Source organism: Rissa tridactyla, chromosome 4, assembly GCF_028500815.1.
Source record: "Rissa tridactyla isolate bRisTri1 chromosome 4, bRisTri1.patW.cur.20221130, whole genome shotgun sequence".
Lineage (NCBI taxonomy): Eukaryota > Metazoa > Chordata > Aves > Charadriiformes > Laridae > Rissa > Rissa tridactyla.
In genome coordinates this window covers 72,759,509-72,784,560 of record NC_071469.1, presented here as the reverse complement: position 1 = coordinate 72,784,560, position 25,052 = coordinate 72,759,509, and the positions used below count along the sequence as shown (strand labels likewise).

Here is a 25,052-nt window from a genome sequence, read left to right as displayed (position 1 = left end):
CTAACTCCTTTTGCTCTGCGGCAGGGGCCGAGCCGCCAACAGAAATAGCTCAGCACCTCTGATAGCATGAGGCTTGTTGCAGCCAGCTGCGTGCCATGCGTGCGCTGGAGGGACACTGCTCTCTGTGCTCCCTTTCTCAGAGCAGCGTCAGTCCGTAGGGAGACTCCCAGTACCCACAGGAGGATGTTGCAAAGGTGTGGCCACGTCTGTGGGCTTTGAGATGTGTTTGGGGAATAGATGAAGGGCAAAGCTACTTTGCAAACATAGCCTTGTGCGGACGGTGAAATCTGTGGCTGGAGGCTCTGCTGGGGAAGTATGCCAGGTTCCTCATCCCCCTGCTATGAATATGAGGGGGAAAGAAAGGCTCTCCTGCATCCACAGACAAGATCACAAATTCTTTCAGTTGCTGCGGATGACAACAACTAGGTTCTGCCTCTGCTGGATTGTTAATACCCTATGCATTGGCAGGGATGCTCTGCTTCACCTGTCTTGGGATTATTAACTGACACGGGCTGGAGGTTCTCACTGCTGTGGTGCACTATGGGCAGCTGGTGTATTGAATGGTTGGCTTTGGGACTGCTCGAACCCTTGTTTGCTGGTTATGTCTGAAAACATGCCATGAAGCCGTCGGATGCAATGGGTTTTAGGGCCAACTGTTGGCAGCCCTGTCAGTCCTGCCTGGGAGAGAAGTATCTGAAGGTGTTCTTGAGCTGGACCAGCCCACGTGAGCTCTGTTGCTGGCCCTGTGGAGCAGGACTTGGGAAGGCTGCGGGGAAGGCTTGAGCCAAGGCGGCAGGTGTGTTTGGTAGCAGTCTCTCCAGTTTCAGCCCTGTGCTCCTCTACTGCACCTGCCCTTACAGTGGACATCTTTCCTCCTGCTGTGGGTCCCCAGGTCCTGCCTGAGTCACCTTTCCTCTTGGGATGGATTTGTGTTACCTCTCCCAGAAGGGGGGACAGCAGCCAGGTACCAGCACCATGGCCTCCTTGATGGAGTGTCAGTCCCCACCGAGACTGCTGAGACCTGCTCGGCCAAGGCTGGGGAGGCAGCTCCCAGTCCCAAGCCCTGCTGTGAGGCCCTGCACCCTGTGTCCAGGGCTCCAGAGCTTCGCCTGTGTGTCGCTTCCTGCCCCGCTTCCCGTTAGACAAAGCCTTTGTGTGTCAGCAGATCCTGGGATGCCCTGCGGCACCTGCCTCTCCCCTCCCTCTCTGCCTCTGTGGCTCTGCCCTTTCCCGTTGTCACTTCTGTAGGCTGCTGCCTGCCTGTTAGGTGACCTTCCCCACTGCTTCCACTGCTCGGGCAGTATTTTGGCCCCTGGCCATTTTAAACAATTAATGGAGGGGTGGAGAAACTTGCCATGTTAAATTACTTCCTCCTTTGGGAGGGGGTGAGGTCTCCACATCTCTCGCCTGATACCAATGCAGTTTGTTGCTGTTGCCTGAAGCGGTCACTGCCTCTCTGTTTTCCTTCTAGAAGTTAGAAAAACAAGCTCTTCAGAGCACTCTTCTTGTATTTCTCGGCGTTTTGCTTAACCTGCAGCGCTGCCTCAGGATCTCACAGAGCGGAGGAACGAAAAGTTAGAGAAAAGCAAGCAAAGAGGAGGCGAGGGGAAGATTTTGCTGGAAACCTCTTTGGGAAGCTGGAGATCTTCTCAGGATGCCTGCCGTGGGCTTGTTCTGCTCTAGCAGCTATTCACATCTTCCCGGGTGAAGGCAGCTCCCTGCCACGGGGCATCCGCATTAAGCAGGTCTGTGCGGAGGGCCAGGCGTGCTCTGAGGGATGCAGATAGCAGCGATGCCGTAACAAGCAGCCTGCGAGTGTTGCTGGCTCTGCCTGTGTCCATAAGGTCCCTGCAGGGCTGGGGAACGCGGCGCCCTGCGCTCGCTATGCCCCTCCGCCGTCTAGCGCTGGAGTTGGCTGTCAGAGAAACCTTCGAGGTCCCCTGCTCAGCCCCGGTAGTGTCATGAGTTAGATTAGTTGGAGCTGTGCTGGGGGCGGTGAGGGCTTGGATTACAGTCCAGAACTCAAAGTGCTTCGGTGGTTCACGTCGGAGGGGAGAGGAGACGCCCCGTCGCACACATGGAGGAAAAAGAGAAAAAACGCTGCACTTGGAAGTGAGGGGGAATAAAGGAGGCCGGGAACATGGTAAGGAAATCTCTGCAAAGGGCTCTTGCCCTGGGCACGAGCAAGGCTGTGCGGGATGGAGCTGCTATCAGGGCAGCCTGTCTGGAGCCAGCGCACGGCGCTAATGCCGGGAGTGGGAAATGGCTCTTCTGGCACTTCCCGTTACACGGATGGCACGCTGTACCCTGCGGTGCCAGCCCCAGATGGTGGCTGCAGGGACACAGGGCTCTTGTTGGCACTGGTCCCCCATGGGGTGCCTGTTGGGGTGCAGCCCCAGAGTGAGGGGCTGGTCAGGCAGGGCCCTGCCTTTCGGGCTGCCTGGATGCTGGGCTCTCCTCCTGCCTCATTATTTGCCAGTCCTGCTCCAGGGCTGTGGGCAGTGCCCCCTTGCAGAGCCTGGGGAAAGGGAGAGTGTCAGCTTCATTTCTCCTGCCCAAGGTGGGCAACCAGGGGTTCAGAGAAACCCCTGGAGCTGGACAGGGATCCCTCCCTTTCGGTGTCAAGTTCTGCATGTGGGGATCCTTGTTTTGGGAGGGGAGAGCGTGGGGAGCCCAGCCCAGGAGAGCACCCAGTCTCCGTGGGAGCGGCTGCAGGGCAGTCCCCTGCCCAGCCACACTGGCGCTGCCCTGCAAACAGAGGTGCTTGGCCTTGGGGTGGCAGAGGCTGGAGGCATCGCCAGCCCTGTGGTGAGATCCTGCTGAGCACCAGTCTGGCTTCTGATGGTTTGTTCCTGGGCTCAGGATGGGATCTGGGTGCCCAGCAGCCCTAAATCTCCTGGATGTGTCTGGCTGTGCTGGGAATAAATCACAGGCTGCTTCTCCACAGCAGAGGGAACAAAGTCCACAAGGGGGACAAGCAGCTTGCATTTCTGTTGTGCCTGGCACTGCCTTTTTTTTTTTTTTCTTAAAAGTTCAGCTTCTGGGCTTACAGAAACTCATCTTTCATTGAAGGAGGAGTTGCCCAACTTTCGGCTTCTTCAACCTGAGCTAAGCTGATGGACCCATGTCTCTTCCCTTTGCCACCCTCCAGCTCCTCTGCCAAGGACCCTGTGGCTCTCTGTGCCCTCATATGCCTATGTCAGAGCGGCGATGGCCTCTCCTCTCCTAGCCTGCTGTGAAGGCCTGCGCTTCTTCCACTTCTCCGCTCCAGTCAGGAGGCCTCTTTTCCCTCACCCCACGCCTAGTGTGTTCCCAGCAATTTTTGGTCTCTACTCGTTATGGTATGAAGTTGAAATCAAAGGAGAACACTGTTTGGGGCTGTGCAAGGGTGGGTGCCATCCCTTGCAGTCCCATGGGCTGCATTTTGCCATGGGAGCTGGAGCAGGGCTGGCAAAGCTCTGCTCCGGTAGGCCTGAGGCAGCGACTGGCCGCTGCTACTCTGCTCCTGCAAACTGGAGGTGACGTTCGGATTCCCAGGTGCTTCAACCCCAGTTCAGGTCTTTCACCTTGTTCTAGTGTGTGATGCCAAAGCTTTCTGAAGCAGGGGCCTTGCGCAGTGCAGTGCCATGGCCAGGCCAGGTGCCATGGTGGGTTGTGGGCATGCAGGGACCGTGCATCACTGCTGAGGAGGGATCGTGTGCCTCTTGGGTGCTGAGTTCAGGCTTGGCAGCTGCAAGGAACAGGAACCAGAGGCCAAGCTGCCACAGACCTGGCAATGGGTGTTCGCCACACTGTGGTCACCTGTGCTCCGTGGCAGGTGTCTGTTCTCAGTGCTGTGGTAGACCAGTCTGCAGTTCGGGAGGCGTGATCTGTGAGCAGCTGAGTTGTGACCGTAGCTCTAAGCTGTTCAAACAGTTGACTGTTTGGTGTCCTGGTGAATCAACCAAACCCTGCAGGCAAAAGATTTGGATCTAAGTGAATGTGGGTCAGTCTGTTGGCCTGCCCGAGGCTTCCCCATAGCCTCTGGCAGTTTGCAGGACTCTTAGAGGCTTGGCTCCTGATGGGAGTCGCACCATGCTGGTGCAATTGCTGGCTGCCCTCTTCTGTGTGAGGCAGGTGATTCTTCTTCACGGGATGTCTGCTGTGCTTTAGTGTTAGGGATGCTGTGGTACATATGGGTACATAGGGTGCTTGCAGCTGGGGGATGCCTGAAGCACCATGTGTGTAAGATAACTTGGGCCAAAGTAGCGCACTTCCACTAGAACTGACTCTTGCAGCTGTGAAAACCCTGTTGTGCGAGCAAGGCAGGAGCCTGGCTGGGCTCTCTCAACTCTGCTTGTCCCGTTGTGGCTTTTGTGGCTGGGGATCTGCCCTTCTTCCCTGGTAGGGACTTCTCATGGGAGAGGGAGCAGGCTTCACCTGCCTGGTGCCTGTTGCTGGATGGGGCACAGGAGATGGTCAGGGCATGTGGCCAGACCACAGAGTGCCCCACTTGAGGAACAGTTTTCACCCAAGCAGGTTCAAAACCCTGTGCTCTTGGGTGGGTTGGCTGGAGGCAAAGTGAGCAATAGCCCCACTCCTCCACCACACGGTGTGGGGGCCTGGTTCCCAGGCTCTGTCCCCAGGCTGCGAGGGACAACTTCCTCTCTGGGAAGTTGCTCAAACCGCAGCGGCTGGCCAGGGAGCCCAGGGCTGCTTTTCCATCCTTGCTGGGGTGATTGCTGCTGCTCTTCAATGGTAGCTGGGGCACTGTGGACCCAGCAAATGAGTTCAGTGAGGCTCCTGCAGCTGTGCACCTTGGTCTTGCCTGGGCTACTCTTCTCACATGGTGGCATGCTCCCGGTCTCTAGCCATCAGGCAGACATGTAAAGCAGGACCTGTGTGTATCACAAGATGTGCAAAGGCTGGTGTCTTCCTGCAGAGAAGTTCAGGTGGCATCTCTGTGCTGGCAGGAGAGAGGATGGGTTTCAGCAGAAAATATAGTCTTTCTTTTATCCTCTGGTTATGTCTTCTCCTGGGGTGGGAAGGAAATGAGTCTGGGAATCACAATGAGCTTTAAACATTGGGGATCTTCTTTCTTTATTTCTGTGCCAAAGCCATGAGCAAGACTTTGGAACACAGACAAAGCCCAGAGATGTAATCCTGAGCACATGGAAGCAGTTTGAAAGCATCTTCTCTGGGGTAACAAGGATGACAATTTGTGCTTAATGCCCTGCTTCTTTCCAAGAATTCTGGGCAGGTGAACACGCTGTTCATTGTAGCAATGAAAATAATGGTTAAATGCAGGTGACAGGCCAGCTGCATCCTTGTGTCTCTGCCCAGCGATCACCGAATGTGTTCTAGTACCAGGTGGGAATGCAAGAAAGCAAGTGTTTCTGGTGAGACATGGCAGGTGTCCAAGGAAGAGCGTGTGCTGAGTGTCAGTGCTTATTTTCCAAAAATCATCATCCTGCAGCATAACCACCTCTGGCCATGCCGCTGGCCATCACACCTTGCTCAGTGCACCTTCCTCCTCGGCAGAAAGCTGGTGGAAGAGATCACAACGTGAGAGCCTTGTGAGCATCTTGCTGCTGGTCACTTCAGAAAAGATGGCCAGCCGGCATGTCTGTTCCTAAATACCAGAGCACAGTCATGGCCTCTCAGCTCCTAGAGCCTAATCTTCTAGCTTCACCTCAAACATAACCCTTTCTGCGACAGAGCTGTGCAAAACTGAACCGCCCTACAGACTGTGGGCAAAGCGTAAACCTGGGCATTGGTGCTGAGTGAGGGTGGAAGTCATGGACACAGGGACTACAGGCCCCTTTAGTACTAAAGTACTGAAAGATCTCTGTTAAAATAGTCAAGGTGTCTTCTGCAGAAGCTATAGACTCAACCCACCTGTGGGGACTCAACATATCCGAGCACCTTTTGTTCCTATTCCTGGCTCTCTATCCGTGAAGGAACCCCCTGTTCCTGTCCTGCAGAGCTCAATGTAGCCAAGGTCTGAAAAAGCAGGTAGTAGCACCAATATGAGATATGGTGCTGACCGAAGAGCAATAACAAGCAAGGATAGCCTGCTAGGGTAAGCTGCCCGCTTCTGGTGGTGGGATGCTCTGTGCCATGCTTTCTAACCACTCATGATACCTGGCTTTCAACTCGGAGAAGTCAATGGACGTGCCCTTGTTGACTCTGAAGGTTTGACCATACTAATATCTTTCTGCTGCATGGAGTGCCTCAACTCTGTTGGCTGGCCTAGTCTTTCATTAAAAAACGAACAAAAAAAAACGAAACAGGAGCATTCTTGTGTTAACGTGCTCCTGGCTGCTTTCATGCGTGTCCCATTTGTTGCATCACCGGATACCAAGGTGAAACTTCCAAGATCAAAGCAGCACAGAATGAATCTGAAAGTCTTTCTTTTTGCTCAAATTTACCATCCTGCCATCAGTCTGGGATGCCCAGGATGAACCACTACTCCAGCAACGGGGACCAGAGGAAGACTTGCATGAAGACTCCTGCACATGGGTGGAGGTGAAGGGGCCTTATGGACACCTTAAGGTCCATGGGGCCTTATGGTCACCCCCAATGGGATGTGATGCTGTGGCTGGATGGTGGTTTGCATGGTGCAGGGAAGAAAAGCTGTAGGAGTTCTGGTGATCTGAGCTAGGTGTCCACCTTGAGCTTTGCAGCCTGCGTTAGGTGTGGCAGTGTTCACAGGAGATGGAGTTACGAGGCTTCCTGAGCAGGTTCCATCAGGAGGATACCTGCCCTGAGGCTGCTTGTCAAATCTCAGTGACTCCCAAGAAAAACCTAGCACTGCTGAGCCTCCAACATGGTTAAAGGATGTGGATTATTTGCTGTCTGTTGTCATCTTTCTGAATACATTTACCTTTTGAACAAGGTCTTTCTCATATGCTCGGGAGGCTGGTATGCAGACCCGTTAATGGATCAAGGGGAAAAATGCCTGTGGATGTATTCTCCTTTGTGTTTGGGCTTATAACCACCCACGTTTTGGCATATATCCCTTCTGTGCACAAAGATGTCTTTTAGAAATCGCTAGTTAAATCTCCACCCTCCTTTGATATGTATGGAAATAATGGGACATGTGAGACTGTTTTCTGTTTGGAAAAAAAAAAAATCTATAAAGGGAGTAGCTTTAAAAGCCTGTGTTTACTCCTTTCTAACTCACGAGTTTAGTAAAAGTAATGCCCTGAATTTATGACTGATTTACTTAGCTTTCCGGGAGGCATGCATTTAGTGCTGTATCTGAATATAGGGGAAATGTTTTCATCTGACTATAAGTCCCAGACTTGGCTGCTCCAGGCTGGGAGAGCCTGAGCACATGTTCCCCAGTGAGCTTGGAGAGTCTTGAAGCAAATCTGGGTCCCTCTGACCAGGAGCATTTCTCCCTGCTGGGCACAGACCGACACTTCTTGTGGTGGCCCAGGGCTGAGCTGGCATAGCCACGGCCATCTCTAGGGTGCCTGCTCTGTCCTTCTGGCTGATCCTTTCTCAGAGGTGGCGTCTAATTGTTTTCTCTTTGAGAAATATGTGATATGAGCTGCTTTCTCATATCACAGAACCACGCAATGATAGGGGTTGGAAGGGACCTCTGGAGATCATCCAGTCCAACCTCCTGCCAGAGCAGGGTCATCCACAGCAGGTGGCACAGGGACACGTCCAGGTGGGTTTGGAATGTCTCCAGAGACGGAGACTCCACCACCTCTCTGGGCAGCCTGTGCCAGGGCTCTGCCACCCTCACAGGAAAGAAGTTCCTCCTCGTGTTTTAGGTGGAACTTCCTATGTTCAAGTTTGTGCCTGTTCCCCCTTGTCCTGTCGCGGGGCACCACTGAGAAGAGCCTGGCCCCATCCTCCTGACACCCATCCTTTAAGTATTTATAAGCATTGATAGGATCCCCCCTCAGTCATCTTTTTTCCAGACTGAAAATATGCAAATCCCTCAGCCTTTCTTCATCAGAGAGATGTTCCAGTCCCCTCATCATCTTGGTAGCCCTGTATCAAAGGTGTGCAGGGATGTGCTACTTCAAGGAAGGTCCTTGTGCACTTACTGTTTTCTTATGCGATTGGCTGGCCCCTCCTGGAATTGCTACACGGCTTCAGAGTGTTTTCTGTTCCCTGTTGATGTTGCAGGACTTGTATTTCATGAGCATGTGGGAATATGGAGTGCTTAAGGCCAAAAGGAACTATGGCTCGTCTGTTATGGGACACTGGGACCACACAGTGTTAGCTAGCTCCCACATGAAGTCTGGGAGCTCTTTTTTTTTTTTTTTTTTTTTAACTAAAACATGATCTTTTCTTTGCAGTGTCCATGCTCAATTATGGAAGTTGCAAGAGATAGCAAGCCCCCCAGTTGCCTCGGGGGTCTGTCCAGCAGCTAGTGCACCTTCCAGAGGATGTGGTGGGATCTGAATGGGATCCAGCCACAGTCTCGAGCTCAGGACGCGTGCAAAGCTGGCCCATAAGTAATAGTCTAAATGCTGACCCTGTGAAGATTGTTTCTGGCACTCGTCAGCTGTCCTGCTGAAGGATTATCATTTTCTCTTTGAGCACAGGAGGCTGCCCATCTGTTGTAAGATGCCCCCAGATGGGTGTCTGAACACAAGGTGTTGGCTATGGCCTCGTGCCTTGGACTAAAAGGTGTTAAAATGAGCTGACCTGCTTGGCTAAGAACTTACTCAGGGTATTTTATAGCTGGCTGGTAGAAACAAATCTTTCATCTGCCTAGAGCGCCCCATTATTCGTTAGCGTTAGGCACAAACGGTACAAGATGCTGTTGCTCAGGCATCCATCTGGCAAACCAACCTGAAGTTGAGAGTGGAGCAAATACTGTAACTAATAAGATGAATGAGCTCAAGCAATTCTCTTGGGTAGCAGAGAGAAAGGTTATTTTTTTTTTTTTTTTTTAGTGCATTTCCTAGAAGAGCCCTGTAAAGAAAGGGAGGCTGCTGCAACATCCCAGGACTTGTCTTGTGTAGAAGTGGCCGGGAAAACTCTTGGCTCGCTCTGTGATATCTGATGGGATTTAGCAAGCTTTGTCTGAGCCTGTTGTAGGAAAATGACACTTTGAATGTGGAGATCCCTGGCTGGACCATGGCAAATGGTGCTGTGGCCAGGTTGTTGGTGCACAAGCGAGGGCAGCCCATGGAATCTGGTGGTGGGAGTGAAGAGGGGGGCAGCTCTGCCCCGCAGGGTGTCAAGGAGGCGTGGAGGGGTATGTGGCTAACGCCGGGCAACGAAACCACAGCTGCCATGTGCTCACGCTCTTCCAGCATGAGTGTGTTGCTGCAAAGGGTGTTTTTAAAAGTACCCAAAGCTTCGCATCACACCGAGTACAGCTTTGTTAATTAATTGCGTGGCTAGATCTATGCCAGTGATGTTTTTTTAAAAAATCTGTGCTTAGACAGTTATTTCAGATTAAGGACTTAATCCCTTGATTAAACTAAACCAAAATAAGCTGGTCTCCAGCTGTAGGATGCTGTTTTATACACAGCTCTTCTCATCTCCTTGCAGGCCCTCATTTCAGATGGAACATGTCTGTTTAAGGACAGAGCTTTTGTTCGTTCTCTCACATGCCCTTTAAACACCTATATCATCTCCCTGATCTGTTGCTAATAGAAAGTAACAGGCCTTTGGCAGCAGGGCTCATTCCTTGCTCCGGATAAGACCTACCTTCTGCTCGGTTCATTGAGAGCTCAGTTATGAGCGGGACACATCCCTGCATGGTAAGGCTTATCTCCATTCCCCAGTTCTGCTCCCCTCTGGCTATAAGAGGACTTTCTTGGATTGTGGGTCAGTGTTTCATCGCCAGTTTGGCCTCTCTAATCTGTTCAGCAGTTGTCAGCAGCTTTTCTGATGTGCTGGGTGTTGCACAGGCAAAGGAGAGAGCCACAAGCCCTGCTCCAGAGAACCTGCAGTATGAAAACCTAAAGGAAAGGGTAGAGAGGCATAAAGTGAATACAGAGCTCTGGTGGGAAGAGGTGCTGGACTGCTGTGTCCGTATAGACATGATGCCATTTCCTTCGGGGAGCAGCGCTTGGTCAGGCGATGGTCGAAAAGCAGAGACCTTGCTGTGCAAGATGCTGCGTGTGGCTGGCTTCCCTTGGGGGCAGGTGTAAGTGGAGGGCTGGTGAAGGGCCTGCTTCTCCAGGTGCACAGGCTTTCCTCTCTGAAGGACCGCACCAGGATATCATAGAAGCATAGAATGGTTTGGATTGGGAGGGACCTTGAAGATCACCTAGTTCCAACCCCCCTGCCCTGGGCAGGGACACCTCCCACTAGACCAAGTTGCTCCAAGCCCCGTCCAGCCTGGCCTTGAACACCTCCAGGGATGGAGCAGCCACGATATGTCTTTGGCAAGGATGAATATTGGGGTTTGGGTACGTTAAGAGGAGGTTTGCTTCTTGTGTCGCTGTATCAGACCCACGTAAACATCCTGCTGGGCTGCAGGGCTCTCGGGCAGGGGAGCTCAGGTGGTCATGACCTTGCTGGTCATGTTGCCATATGCTAATGTTTGGCCACCTGAACTGTGGTACAGAGCCAGGGATGTACCTGTACCGGGTTGCCTCTGCTCTCTACTGTTCCCTGCCTTCTGCTCCACCATAAGGACAGCATCGATATAGCTGTGCACTAGCTCGAGGCTTGCAGGAGGTCATGCTTTGCTTTCAAAGCAATCTAGGATGTCCCCCTTGAGTGAAAACAAACAACCCCTGGGCAGGCGGGGTGATCGCCCAGCTTTGGGCCTGCCTTTCCCAGGCTGAGCATGCCCAGACCTACAGCATGCGCAGAAGCAGGACCTCAGAGCTGAAAAGCAAATACATCATTTTTTCCCTTTGTTTAATTAAATGAGAGATCATGAGTTAATCGCTTCCAAGCGCTTGTTTTCCTGCAGTGCCTGGAATGATAATCCCGCGCACTGCCCAGTAGGAGCTGCTTTGGCTGCCGCAGCCGCGTCAACCCGGAGAAGGGCCGGGAGAACAGAGGGAGGCATCTGGAAATGATTCTCCGAGCTCCGTCTGCGGAGCACCACTCCCTGCAAGGCTGTAGGAGCTGGTTTATCCACAGGCTGTGGAGCCGTCCTGCCTGCCCCGGCGGCAGGGGAGCCAAGTTGGGCTATGCTGTGCCCTTCACAAGGGATCCCATAGTGGCACGCAGAAAGCAGCTCACTTTTGGAGGTACAGCCTGCGGGTGAAGCCGGCCTGGGTGAGGCTGTAAACACTTTCCTCCCAAGTGGAACTGGGTGCTGTGCTTTTCTCCCTGGAAAGCCTAAAACAATAGCCCAAAGAGCAGGTAGAGCTGTTCCTGGTTATCTCACAGGAAGGTGGGGTAATTACAGCAGTGTGAGTGCCTACCTCTGTAGCTGCACCACTTAATAGTACATTATTTTAGTGAAAACATCCAGAGGCAGGCAGGGTGCCGAAGGCAGGCGCCCTCCTCCCTGCCTCCCCCTGCGCCTCAGAGGGAGCAGCGGAGGGGGGGAGCTGGCACTTGCTCTGGGAAGATTTTTCTCCCTTGAACTCATTGCCGCTGTGATTAGAGCGGCTCAGGAAATGGGGCTGGGAGGGTTCTCCTCCCTGCAGAAATGGAGTGGGAAATCTCAAATTTTGTCAGAAAAACAAGCCTTGTTTTTAGCCAAAGACCTTTTTGAATGGAGAAACGTCTCGTTTTTTAAAGGCAAAGCGGCCTGGTTTTCCACTTTGTGTCAGAGAGTGGAAAGGCTTCATGGAAAGCCCAGAGGTCTGTTTTTACTGGAAATGAGGTTTCTCACGTCAGCTGAGAGCTGAGCAGCCCCAGCCAAGCGGCGCAGCACGGCAGCCTTTGCTGGCGGAGGGACCGGCAAAACCCAGCCCTGCTCAGTGCCTGCTGCATGCTCCTTTTCCCCCAGTCCCCATACTGGCCAGGGGCCACGGGCAGGCGCGGCGCTGCCATGCTTGGAGCTCTGCCTCTTCCCAGTTTCACTGTTCTTTCGACTTTCCAGTTGTGGGGTGTGGGAGGGTTGGGTCATCTCTCCTCCCCTCACCTTGGCAGAGTCTGCTCTCCCCTGTTCTGCCTTCACACTGTCCGTCAGTACCTGGGCAAGAAAATGGGAGTGTGCAGGACGTGGCCAGGCTCCGGGCAGCCAGCAGAAGGAGGGGAAAGTTGCGGGAGCTCCTGGCAAAGCCTCCCTGTTGAGCGGGAGCCGAGACGCTTGGTGACTCAGAGCTGGGCGTACCACGGGCACCGCTTGCTGTGCTCGCAGCCTCTCAGGCTCTGCTCCACCACCCAGCAACGCTCCTTGCTCTGCCAAGCCGTGGCAAGCGCTGGATTTAACTGGGGCACGTTGGGATATGTAGTTTCATTCTTTGGCTGCTCAGATGGGGGTCCAGGTTTCTCGGAGCAGAGCTGCAAATCCTTTAGCTAAATTCCTGCTGCAAGATGAATCCTCAGTGTGTTACGTGGGCCAGTCCGGCCCGCTAGAAAGGAGCGTTGTCTGTCGTAAGTCATGGGTTTAGTCGGTTAGTCTGGCCTCACCGTACTGATGGTTTTTAGGAGTCTTCAGACAGCATCTGGGCTGTCAGCAGGGAAGATCTGTGCCTCTTCATGTTCTCCTTGACCAAGACTCAGTGTTTTGTAGACAAAATTCTTGAGCAAGGCACTGACTTCTTAGCAAGGTGCTTGTGTGAGTTGTAGGGAAAATGCTGATGGGGCTTTGTGGGCCCAGGTGGGTCCAGCAGCATTGCAGCCCTTCCCTGCACCGACTTGCGTTGTCCTGAGCCACTTGGGTTGCTGTCCCAGGCACTTGTTGGGAGAGCGCAGGTGTTCTGACGCTGTGCAAGGTGCGCACCCCTAGGGATCTTCTCTCTGCTCCCAGGGCAGGCTGACTTCCTGTTCTCCAAACCCATAGGAGGCTCTTCAGGGTTCAGACGTAATTGTTGAGCAGCAGGTCCCAAAGAGGAAGAAGTCGAGTCCTGAGTCAGAAAGAAATGTAGCATGGCAGGAGTTCCCAGTGGCTGGAGCTGCTATGTAGTTCTCTCTGTGCCCACAAAGTTCAGGCAGAAAATTCAATCAGTGCACCTAGAAAAGCCCAAGAAGCTCCTGGTTACTCCAGATGCCTCTGGGCAGGCTCCTCTCCTGTCCTGCAGCAGCTGCTTGCACCAGAAGAGACAGATGTGTCCCCTGAGCAGGGTTGTAACTGATCCCGGGCTCCTCTTCCTGCTGCCTGCTTGTTAGATCTGGCTTGGAGCTTCTGCCCTGGCACTTGTAACCTCATCTGTCCCTGACTCCTGGTTCTTGCTGCAGTTTGTGATGGGGAGAGGGGCTCTCAGGGCTGAGCAGCAGAGCTTTGCCACAGCAATCTTTATCTCTGTTCATTTCACAGCATCTGTGTCTCCCATTATATTGGAGGGGGGCACCCCGCTCATTTCTGTCCCCATTCAGACCTAAGTCTCTGCCAGTTGTGAAGCCCTCCTGGGCTCTCCCTTCTCCCTAGCCCTCCTGGCTGGCACCATGCTGGGTTGTTCCCATCACACGGCTCTGCCCACAGAGCCCAGCCTGTCCCCGTGCGCCTCTTCCCTCGCTGTGATCCAGCCCCTGCACTGGCAGCCGGCTCCCAGCTGAGGAGCAGTGAAAGCCGGTATGGCCGGACGTGACCTTAACCTGGGCTTTATTTAGCGGCTTGATTTATAGAGGAGTTATTTTAAAAGCGTGTTTCTCTTTCGGGAGGTGTGGTGAGCGTCTGGTGAAGTGGTGGCAGTGAGCTGGAGTTCATAGGTCCTCCCGTGCTATTGACAAAGAAGCATTTGAGTCCCAAGACACATTTTGCTTGGGCAGACGCTCTCTGGCTTGGTTGGAAAGCGCTCCTGTTTGCCTTTGTGCTGGGTGGCTGAAAAGGAGCAAGTGTTCAGGACCTTTCCTGTGAGGGGGATGTGGCAATACTGTTGGAGGCAGGGAAGCCTGAGACTTGCAGGAGGAGGAATGACTCCCCTGAAAGCAAAGCGTGACCTCCTGCAAGCCTCGAGCTAGTGCACAGCTATATCGATGCTGTCCTTATGGTGGAGCAAAAGGCAGGGACTCCCTGGAGGGGAATTTCTCCAGGAGGCTTCTGTGCTGGGCTCTGCCAGCTCTCGGGAGCTGCTGTGGGCTGGCCATGCAGGCAGGCATGGGTCGAACTGGAAGTGTGCTAGGGCAGGAGTGCCCTCTCCTTGGATTCTTGCTGGCTTTAGCTTGTTCTCCCCTTCTCTGGTCACTGTCCCCTCATCCCGGGTCGCAGAGGATTCTCCTTTTGCCTGCTGGGGATTGCGTCACCTGCTTGAGATAAGGGATGTGGTTTGTTGGTAGGTAGGATGGGCTCTAGACTTCAGGTTTATCAGCCTCTGGAGCGCAGGATGCTATCCCCTTCTCTTGCTGTCCCGAGATGGTTTGTATGAGTTCCCCATGCCTCCAAACCATGGCTCCTCCACGAGGCAGGCACTGCCCGCAGGCTGGATGTGTGAGGCTGGCTATCTGTGCTCCAGCATTAAACAGCAGGACCATGCAGCCTCTTGCAGCCCTTGCTCTGAGGGCTTTTCCTCAGGCCACTCTGCAATCTGAGAGTTAATTAGTACAAATAAGCAGCCCCATCCCTAGCATTGTGAGTTAGCTTAATGAGTCCGTGATCGGAGGTGAATCTGCTGCTGTTGCAGGCTCCGAGCTCTGCCATGTTTCTCCCTCGGTGTTTCAAGGTGGCTTCTGAGGCTCCACCATGTTTCATCCCCCACCCGTGCAGGACCTGTCCCTGGGAGACCACCCTGGGTGGGTGGGAGCACTGGAAAGCAGTCTTGCCTCTGTCTTCATCTGCAGCACATGGAGGCTGCATCTGTCCTCGTTCTGTAGCTGCCCAGGGATGCTGGTGCCACAATCACATGCAGCACAATGGGATGTGGGAATTTGCTCCCTGTTTGGGGCTTTTTGTATAGAATTAGCAGAGAGTAGTGAAAGCATCTCCTCTTTCTACCAAATGGTAGGAGTTGAAACCTTCTCTCTGTGCCTTCAAAGCCTGCACAGCTGTCATGCCTTCATGGTGTAGTCCAGCCAGGGAGAGATAAAGCCTCTCTGCTGAGGAGTTCACTGTTAGCACTGAACTCTGCAACGGCTACAGGCTACGGTTATTCTGTATTTTACTAAAGGAAGGATAATATATGACTTGGTTTATTTTAACCATATAAAGGATTTTTGATTCGGTGCCAATGTTAATAATTGTCTCGTGAAGGCTTTGCTAAGGCAGCAGGAATGGTGTGAGAACCTTAGAGCGATGCACTGACTCGTGCAAATATTTTGACTCTTTGTTTTATTTGCGATAGTAAACTTAACAAATTTAATTTGGGGGGGGATTGATATCTGAAAGAATTTTGCTCAAGCAGGGCACGGGGGCAGAAGATGGCACAGAACCAAGCCCAGCTGGTTTTGACTGAGATTTTTGAACCTGTGGAGGGACTGAGGGAAATGATTTTCAAACGCTACCAGCAGTAACGCTACTGTGATAATATCCAAGCACCTGGCTGGGCTTTTTGCGGTGGCTGGTGCCGGGTGGGAGAGCACCTGTGTCAAGGCCAGTTTTATCTGACAAGGGCACAGACACTTGCTGGGACAGGTTGGTGTCAAGAGAGGCTACTGGAGCTGCGCTCGTCTTCAGCTGGCTGCACTTGGCCCATCTCTGTCATTTCACAAGAGCATGGGAGAAGAATGATGTATAATGTTCAGTGTCTTATATCAATATTTACCAATATTATTAGTATGTCCAATTGTGACAGGCTTCGTGTTGGGTTTGGTACACATTTCCCTACCTACAGCCCCCCCCCCGTGCCTTTTTTAGCAGGTCCAGGGTATCATGTAAAGGGAACATTTCTTGTTTAGGCTGTCCTTTTGGGTCCATACAACTCATCCCATGGTTCCTATCAGTCCGTTTTCTCTTCCTGTATTTCCTGAACTCTGCTGAGTCCTCCCCTCACACCCTGCATGGGGTGGTCTTGACCAGAACTGGGCAGAGAGCTGCAGGCTGTCAGCTCTCGGCAGTTTGCTCTTGACCTCCACAATCTCGAGTAGAAGACTTTCTCTGAAGACCTGTTCCTGCAGAGAAGGAAGTGCCTGGGAACTTCCAGGCTTTCCATTTCAATTAATAGAATAAAAATTGAGGTTTTAGATCATTCTTTTCTGAGTGGGAAGAAACTTACTCAAAACAGCCTTCTCCTCCCATTCAGGATTGGGGTTAAATGCTTGGTCCTGGCATTCAACTCTTGGAAGTGTGCACGTAGGCCTCCTGCTTTTTGAGTCCTTGGGTTAAGAATATGAAAAATAGCTCCTTAACCTCTGTTTATCTGGTTGTATTGACCCTGAGGGGTATTGCAGGAGGCAGCTGGTCTCTCAGCAGAGTTGCAAACACTTCAGGAGCCTGCTGCCATTTAGCCTCGCTTGTTGCTGACATCAGGAGAAACGGCGGAAGTCCTGAAGCAGTGCCGCGCCACGGGCAGCGTGTGGTTTCCCTGTCACTCGTGTTCTGCCAGCTCGGTGCAGGCAGGGGTTGCGGAGGCATTGCCTGGGCGTCCTCATCTCTCCTGTGCAATCCCACAGGCTTTGCAACAGAGCAGGGAGTTTATATTGTGCTTGAAACACCCAGCCCTCTAAAGGAGGAATTTAAAGATCATTGAGCTGGGTAGTTGTGAGAGGTGGGACGGCTCGTGTGAGGACCATCATCTCTGCCGTGGCTGCGGGTCGGTTCAGGCTTGCTCTGCGACTGTTGTGTTTTCCCAAGCCAGTGGAGGTTATCTGGAGTGATGAATGAGCTCCCTTGGAGTGGAAGCAGCAAAACGGTTTGCTTCCTCCTGTCCCTTCATCCTACTGTTCCCCGGTGGCAGCGTAAGCTGTTGTGGCACTGCTTTGTTTAACTTTCTGTCCCAGTCTTGCTGTGGGACTGAGGTATGTTTTCAGGCATGTCCATGCAGCTGTTCCTGTTCCGCAGGAGGCTGTAGGGCTTCTGGGCCAGTGGCCGAGATGCTTTTCTTGTCTCTAGTGAAGGGAGGTGGATTTACATCAGATGAGGATCTGGCCAGACACCTGAGTAAACTTTCATTTGGTTTTGTAGCAAAACTCAGGGCCCACCTGGCCCTGGCTGTAAGTTAGCCAGAGGGGTCCCCTCTAAAATAGAAAGGAAAGGAGGGATTCTGATCCTCTCTGCAGATGTGTACAGTTTTATTTTTTTATTATTATTTTTTTGGCAAGCTCTCTTGATTTACACCCATACAATAGATCAGAATTTGGCCTCTGACACCGTGGGCTGGCCCTGGCTGGCAGGCTCTCCCGAGTGAATGTGGATGTAGGGAAGCCATCGCCTCTGATCCCTGGGCAGGAAATGGGCACCCTACATATTGATGAATGTGCTCAGGCACCAAAGGCAACCCTGTTCACACGCAGATCCTGTTATGAGCCATCTCTCAGTCCAGAAAATTCCTGGCTCCCGGAGTGAGCCTTTCATGAGAGGCAAACAACTTTGAATAATGAGGAATCGCACTGGTGAGCGGCTTTCCCCAGTACCAAACGGCTCCGGCAGTTTGTCCTGCGTGGGGACTTCAGAGCACAGCAGCCTGAGGAGCTTCAGCACGACTGCTGCCCCTGCAACTCCCCTCGGCCCGCTGAGGAGCCTAACACCAGGCTTTAATGTACCCAAGTGCTGGCTGGCATCTCCAGCCCCGGGTGCCCGAAACACGGGGCCTGCCAATCCGTCCACCCCATGATAGTCTCTTTCGCTCGCCTGCACGCACTCACGTGCTGTGGTAATGGTTTAATAGCAGCCCCACCCAGCGCAGTCAGGAGAAGGACTTGCTGCGTAAGCAAAAGCTGGGAAATCTCGCCGCTGTGCACAGCGCTCAGTGTGCGCTCCGCTCACATTTTGGGAGTTTTTTTTTTTTTTTTTTTTTTTTTTTTGTTTACCTGGAATCACCGGTGCCAAAAGAAACTAGGAAGGACGGCACTTTGATCCTCTCTCCTCCTGCTTTCGGACAGAGATGGCTGTGCTCCTGGGTGTAGGACTCATCAGGGCACCGGGGCGTATCGTGCCGTGGTACCGCTAACGCTTTCTCTTTTGGCAGGACTCGGAGTCGCTGGACGGTTGCATTCAGAGTACGTTATCAGCACTCTACCCTCCGTTTGAGGCTACTGCAGCCACTGTTCTGTGCCAAGTTTTTGATGTGGTGGAGAAGACGTACCGTGGGGATGGACTGCGCTACCTCATAGACTTCCTGATTCCAGCCAAGCACATCCTGCAGTGCATTCAGCAGGATGCCTGTGTGAGTACATCATGCTCTCTCTAAAGCCTGTAAAGGCTTTCTTGGAGAGCTTGCTTTCTTTCGTCTGTAAAACGGCTGCCAAAAAGTCCTTGCATGTGTACAGCTGCCTAGGTGGGAGGGCAGGCAGACAGTTGGGAAACAGTTGAGAAATTGGTATTGAAGCTAAACTGTGCAGAGATCAGATGTGGAGCGGTACCCTCTCTTTCTATAACCAGGAACACCAAACAGAAGGTTTAAGGGGTTCAGAGGGGAAGGTTTAGCCAAGCCTTTGCAACCTGTTTGCTGGATATGGCTGACTCGGGTGGCTTCTAACCCCAGCCTTTCCTTGGCCCAGTGGATGAAGCTGTCGGGCTCCTGCCACTGGCAGGAGGACGTGCGGGGCGAAATGCTGCCAGTCGGTGTTTTTCCCAGAACTCTGGCTCCCCTTTGATGGTTGCTGGAACGGTCGCAAGGCTCAGTAGCCCCGAGGAGTCACGTTACATTTACTGCCAGAACGAGTCCAAGATTAACGTGCTTTACTGTTGGGAGTCTAAAATGTTAGAAACGATGAGTCAAATGCCTCCATCACAAACTTGGCTCAAAGTTTGCAAGATGGGGGGGGGAAAAAACCAACCCCAACCAAAACCAACAACCTAAACTTAGGGTTTGTTCTAGCCTTTTTGTTTCTAAACCTAGAGGGTGTGTGCAGCCAGGCTTTCCATAGAACTCCTCATGGTGGAGGGCAAGGGATGTCTGGGACAAGGAAAAATATGAAATAGAAGCTGAAATAGTCAGTGACTTGTTTGTCTCGAGGAGGTGAAAAGCAGGCAGGAAACACTCATCACATATGATGGATCCACGTAACAACCCCTGGGAGCTGGTCACCTTCCAAGTGTTTTGGTGCCATGTTTGTCACGCCGTGCTGTCACCAGCCTCCACCGTGGTGCCAGCCCTCTCTTTGTGAGCATGTAACAGGAACATCCGAGGGTTGTGCGTGTGGATTTTGGGGAGCTGCTCCCTCTCACCCTGAACGCTTGAATAGGAGTTATTCCATTGGTTTATCCAGCTGCAGTTTCTAATGCAATGGTGCATAGTGTGGTTTTCCCCTTTAAAGAAACAAAAGGTAATTACTGCAAGACGTTTCACGGCTTTCCCCAATCCGCCTCTCTCACTGAAGGAGACGAGGGAACAATTTCGCGCTCCCCGGGATCTCGGCAGCTTCCTGGTGGTGGCCTGGGCAGGTGAGGCGGCGGAGGGCAGGGAAGGAGAGCAGCCTGCCTTGCCAGCGGAGCAGGGCCCTCTGCCCGCCATGGCTGGCGGGCAGCTAGGCCCACAGGGCTGCTCTCCCAAAGGGGAGGTGTTTGGGGCAGCCTGCAGGAGGTGCCAGCAAGGGGTTCTGCTGGGCGGTGAAGGGACTGTCCCCGGGGCTGGTGAGACCACGCAGCCACCGCGGGCCATGGCTGCCCTCGGGGTGAGGGCCCTGGGGGACCGGGATGGGGTGGCAGGGAGGGCCTTGTGCTGCCCAGCAGCCAATGGGAGGACAGCTGAGGCTGCAGCAGCCAATAGGAGTGTGGGGATGCCTTGATGGGCATGGTGGGGCTTGGCTGAGCCAGGGGCTATTGGAGCAGGAGGTGCTGAGGCGGTGGGCCCTGAGGCGGTGGGCCCTGAGGCGGGAGAGGTGAGGGCGGGGGGGCCCCAGGGGTCCCTGAGGCGGGAGAGGTGTGAGGGTGGTGGACCATGGGGAGTGCTGTGGCAGCAGAGGTGTGAGGGCGCTGGGCCCCGTGGGGCCCTGAGGCGGGAGAGGTGAGGGCGCTGGGCCCCGTGGGGCCCTGAGGCGGGAGAGGTGAGGGCGGCGGGCCCCAACGGTCGTTGAGGCGGGAGAGGTGAGGGCGGCGGGCCCCAACGGTCGTTGAGGCGGGAGAGGTGTGAAGGTGGGGGACCATGGAGGACCTTGTGGCAGGAGAGGTGTGAGAGTGCAGGGCCCTGAGGGTCCTTGAGGCAGGACAGGTGAGGGTGGGGGTCGCTGAGGAGTGGGAGAGGTGTGAGAGTGGTGGGCCCTGAGGCTCTCTGAGGTGGCAGAGGTGAGGACAGTAGGCCCTGGGGGTCTCTGAGGTGGCAGAGGTGAGGACAGTAGGCCCTGGAGGGGCTCAGAGTGCTAGCAGACCCCCAGGCTGGCCTGGAGCGTGGGGCTAAGGGACATGGAGGCAAGGGGGCTGGTGGTGGCTGAGGTGTCCTGTTGGCAGGGGAAGCCAGTATGGTGAGGCTGTCCTACACATGCAGCACTAGCACTGTTGGGGGACGTGGTAGAGGGGCAGGAGCTGTGCTTGGAGCCACCCTCCTGTCACAGGCCCAGGAATGGCGGGGAGCTCTGGGCCTGCTTGGTGCTCCCTGGCTTGCCCAGGAGCCACAAGGTGCGGGTCTGGTGGGGGCAGCTACCTGCAGTGAGGGCTGCCCAGGTCTCAGCGTTGGCAATGGGGGGGTGCTTTTGCTGAGGTGTGACATGTCTGGGAGAGTGGGAAGTAAGAGGCAGAGTGCAGGTACAGGCCTCTCAAAGAGCATAGCTGGGTGCCTTGAGCCGTTCCTCTTTGCTTCTGATCCCTTCATGATTTTGTACTTTCAGAGTGGCTTATATAGGGAGATCAAGGAAAGCTCTAGGTACCTTGTACTATCTTTAGAGGTGGGCTCAGGCTATTCTATATTTCATTTAGAAGTCTGCCTGTTTGAATCTTTATTGCTGAAAGTTATTTCTTTCATTTTTTGTGGACTCCTTTACCCCAAACTTCCACTGTGTGCCCCTTCTTTCTGTGTTCGCTATCTGAAATCACAGGACCTATTTCTTGTTACTTGTTCTTTAAAAGTTTTGTCTGCTTTTTAGAGAGTCTAAGCAAAAGCAATATATCCTCCCTAGTTTGTAGTTCAGCTGGTGTGTGTGAGCTTTTTCTAAGGGAGAGAAAAAAAAGTAGCTCCTGTCTGAATGGCTACTGTAGGAAATCTTGAGAGTGCTAAGCCTTCTTCTCAGCCGCTGCAGTGACAAAAGTGTAAGTGGCTTCATGAAGTATTAGACAAAGTCATAGGCTTCAGCTTGGCATATTAAAATCAATAGCCTGTATGTGATCCACAGGGGCTGGAGGGGGCTGTGCCAAGGGATCTGTCTCTGCTCAGCACAGAGTAAGAAGCCAGATTTTGTCCCTGGCCTTCAGATGACATCCTCAGCCATCGCTGTAGCTTTAGGAGCTGCCGTCTTTGTTGTTGGTGCCCAGCTGTTTCCTGAGAGGCAGCTTTATTCCTGGCTGCAGCCAGGCTGGGCGTAGGGTCTGCTCCTGGCACTCCTCTTATGAGTCTGGTTTGGCTTGGTAGTGATTGGACATGAGAGGAGCAAAGACTTGAGCCTCAAAATGAAATGTTAAAAAAACCTGAAATAAGCCTCTTCATGTAATCTGCCCTTTGAAGGTGCTTTTTGGAGTAGGAGCAGCATGAGGATGCTCCACTTCTAAAGTTCTAAAACTCTGAAATGTTTAGGCTATTGAAGGATTTACATTCCTGCTTGGACATTACTCTAGCTCTTGCTGCAATTCAGACTGGGGCTTTGTAGGGTTTTTCAGGAACTTCAATGCGTTCTGGATTTTGGTGGTGGTGATTTAGACAGGTCATCTAAGCAGTGAAGTTGAGTTTTGGATTTCTTAATGTAATGGTTACTCTAAATCCAGGTTTTAACAGAAACTCCATGTCAGGTAGGTGCAGATGGAAATCAGTTTTATGTTTATGCTACTGCTGATGGTGTCTCTCACTTTTCAGTCATATAAACTATTTGTGGTAGTTTGAGAACTGATTTTTTTTTTTTGTCTGCCTGTTCTTCCCCTCAGAGGCCCTCGGTCCAGATGGCCTTAATGTATCTACTAGGAAGTACTCTAATGGCAGAAGTGTTGATATGGCCTGGTGTAGGGTGCAATTGTATAGTCTTTTCTGGAAAATAGCACATTATTTTTTGTTTAAAACCTTGTTTACAAAATATTTGGATCGAGCACTTCTGTAAGAGGTGTAATCTGTATTGACCAAGGTGCTCTGTGGGTCTTGAGCTTGACGGAAAAGTCAGTGAAGTATGTATGGCCTGAGACTTGCTGAAGCCAGTAGCAACTTCTGCAAACTGTGTGCTATAAGAGGAGGTCTTGGTTTGCAAGAACTGAACTCAGCCATGCTATGCGAGAAAGGGAATAGTTGGTGTAGAAGCATCTGTGTCTTGGAGATTAGAAAGCATGAGAACATACGACTGCAAAACTTAGCTCCCTGTGCCTTTGAGGGAAGTACAGGAAACTGCGTTAGATTTTAGGCCTTTTTAATTCTAAATTATTAAAGAAACAAAGGGAGGGGGCAGTTGTTCTGCATTCAAGGTTAGAATATAAAGGTAATCTTAATATGATCCTTCATACAAATGACAAGTAAGATTCAGTTTAGGAGTGATAGAGCATGTAGATACAACAGGAAGGCATTTGCACTAAGTGAACAGAAATAAAATTGCTGTGACTGAAATGGATATGGAATTGACTGCGTTGAAGGAAAGAGGGACTGTCTGGCATCAATCCTGGAATACGGAAGAAGTTACCATGTAATGCTCAATGTCTGATAACAAGGATTTTTATTGAATCTGTGAAGTCAGACCCAGTAACAAAATACAGAGAACAAGCTGAGTGTACAACAGCAGGCACTGAGCAAGGACTGAATTAACTGACCCATTAAAAACTGGATAATGTTTTTTCATGGGGTCTGTTCCATGGCAGGTAGCGTAAGACTAGCCTTTTTCATAAACCAGCTTTCTCTAGAGAGAAAAGTTTTGTTGTGTAATCTCTTCCATAAAGGATTATTATGGAGTCATATGGAAAATTAATTACTGTGTCAAAGGGATGGAGGTTTGTGCAAGTATTGCAAGATGGGTAACAAACTGGTGAAAGGGAGGGTGATTGTACTGCAGTGAAAACTGAGTTGGAGACAGGAGTCATGAGATGCACATTACTTCTCATCCATGACCTTGACATGAAGAGTATGCAGATGACAGATACTTATGATGAAACCAGTCTGGGAGATGGCAATAACCTAAAGGAGGAGGAAGGTGATAAATGTATTACACAAAATGAACTCTAAAACTTTGTACTTATGTTTTCATAATGGTAGACTCAGAGGGCAAGCGTGTGCCTCTATAAAAGTAATAGGCAGAATTTGTGTTGTGAACTGGGGTTCATCAGTTTGGAAAGAAAAACTAGCAGATGACTGGGTTACCTTAGGGACATGACTGGAAAACAAGTGTGATCTTAGCTTTGAGATGCTTCTAGCACAGTTGGGAAGTGTTGGTGCCTTTATACACAGTGTTTTGCAGTGCTTTACACAGTGAAAAAGTGTAACAAAGAAATGTATTTAAAAAAAAAAAGAAAGGCTTCACTAAGGAGGCATTTCAGGCAGGCCTAAGAAGTGATCAAGGGAGACGTGTTAAGATGATGTGATGTGGCTTAATAATTTTAAGCAATGGGAGCACATCCAGAGAATAAGCTCCAGGGTTGAGGAGGAGGAATTGTTGAATCTGAAGGATGATTTGGGCTTTCAAGCCTCTGAGCAACTTTGCATCAGGTGCAGTGAGGATAAGAAACATGGCTGGGCTGAAGGTAAAGCTTGGTGAACATAGGAAAGAAATTACTTAATGCCATTACCTGTTGTTTCAAACTGTATGAGGATCCAAGAGGTTCCTTCCAGTTCTGTGGTTTCTCTGCTATGTGGCAAAATATTTGAATTAAAGTTTTTTTTTCATCTGTCTGGCCTGCAGAATACACAATTCTTATAAATTGCTTTCTCTGTCAAGACTTTCCATGTGACCATGTAAGAGAAGGAAGATAAAATGTTTGGAGCTTAATGCTGCCACTGCTAAAGTCTTTGGGCTTCCAGAGGGCAGCTTTCTAATTTAAGTATTGCATCTGATACAGGTGAATCCTATCTAAACATCTCTTAAGACAGAGAAAGATGAAATTAATCATGAAATTGATGGCGTATGTTGTGGCTCAGTTTGAATCTTACTTTACCTGTCTTGCATAGGCTCCTGATAGTACCAGATGAGTGATGCTTTTTACCTGCTTCCATGCTCTTCAATTTGGCTTAACCAAAATTAGGTGGAACATGCTGCATACTCCAGTAGAGCAGATTAGGGAATAAAAACAAGTACTCAGACGGACCTTGGCATTTTCATTCTGCCTTTCCTCATCAGCAAAGGTCATTACCTCCCTTCCAGCAGACCCAACACCACTTCATCAGACAAAAGACATTTTGTGGTGCCAGGATGACTAGTGACATCCTGTGCAATGAGGTTTCTGCATCTACAACCCCTTTCTGGCAGATTGGTATTGAGTGTACCTGGTACAAACTAGAGCTCACTGTGTGCGCTCTGGAAATGATGTGTAATATTTGCCACCTTCTCTGTTAAGGCTGTGGATGGTCTTTAGTTGAGGACAGTGAGTTTTGTCAGTGCATTATAAGCAGGCTGCTGTCTGTCTGCGTTTCTCTAATGGCGCTTGGTTAGGGATGCTGTATGGTCTGAATTTTCACTTTCTTAGTCCAGTTGTCCTACTGAGTCAGAAATGAAGTAGAGACAGGGTCTCCCAGTTTGAGTGCTGGGAGGTGAGACCACCTGATTTCCCTGTGCTGGGATTCTGAGGCTTAGACCTCTGTCTGAGCTGACCCAGCTTTAAAACATGACTGAGACTTCTGGCAGCCGGTTGGTTCATATTCAGGTCCTGAGATGCTGGT

At 51.6% G+C, this 25,052-nt stretch overlaps 1 protein-coding gene across 6 annotated transcripts in view; it reads left to right on the top strand.

Moving 5' to 3' along the window:
• The first annotated feature begins 1,440 nt into the window (after positions 1-1,440).
• The window catches only part of PLEKHG4 (pleckstrin homology and RhoGEF domain containing G4), a 92,163-nt gene continuing 68,551 nt past the window's right edge, over positions 1,441-25,052 (top strand). For all 6 annotated transcript variants that reach the window (XM_054200265.1, XM_054200266.1, XM_054200269.1 and 3 more), the window contains exons 1-2: positions 1,441-2,143; positions 18,093-18,290. In XM_054200265.1, the coding sequence (XP_054056240.1) occupies positions 2,141-2,143; positions 18,093-18,290 (201 nt within the window). In that variant the 5' untranslated portion in view covers positions 1,441-2,140. The remainder of the gene's footprint in view (positions 2,144-18,092; positions 18,291-25,052) is intronic.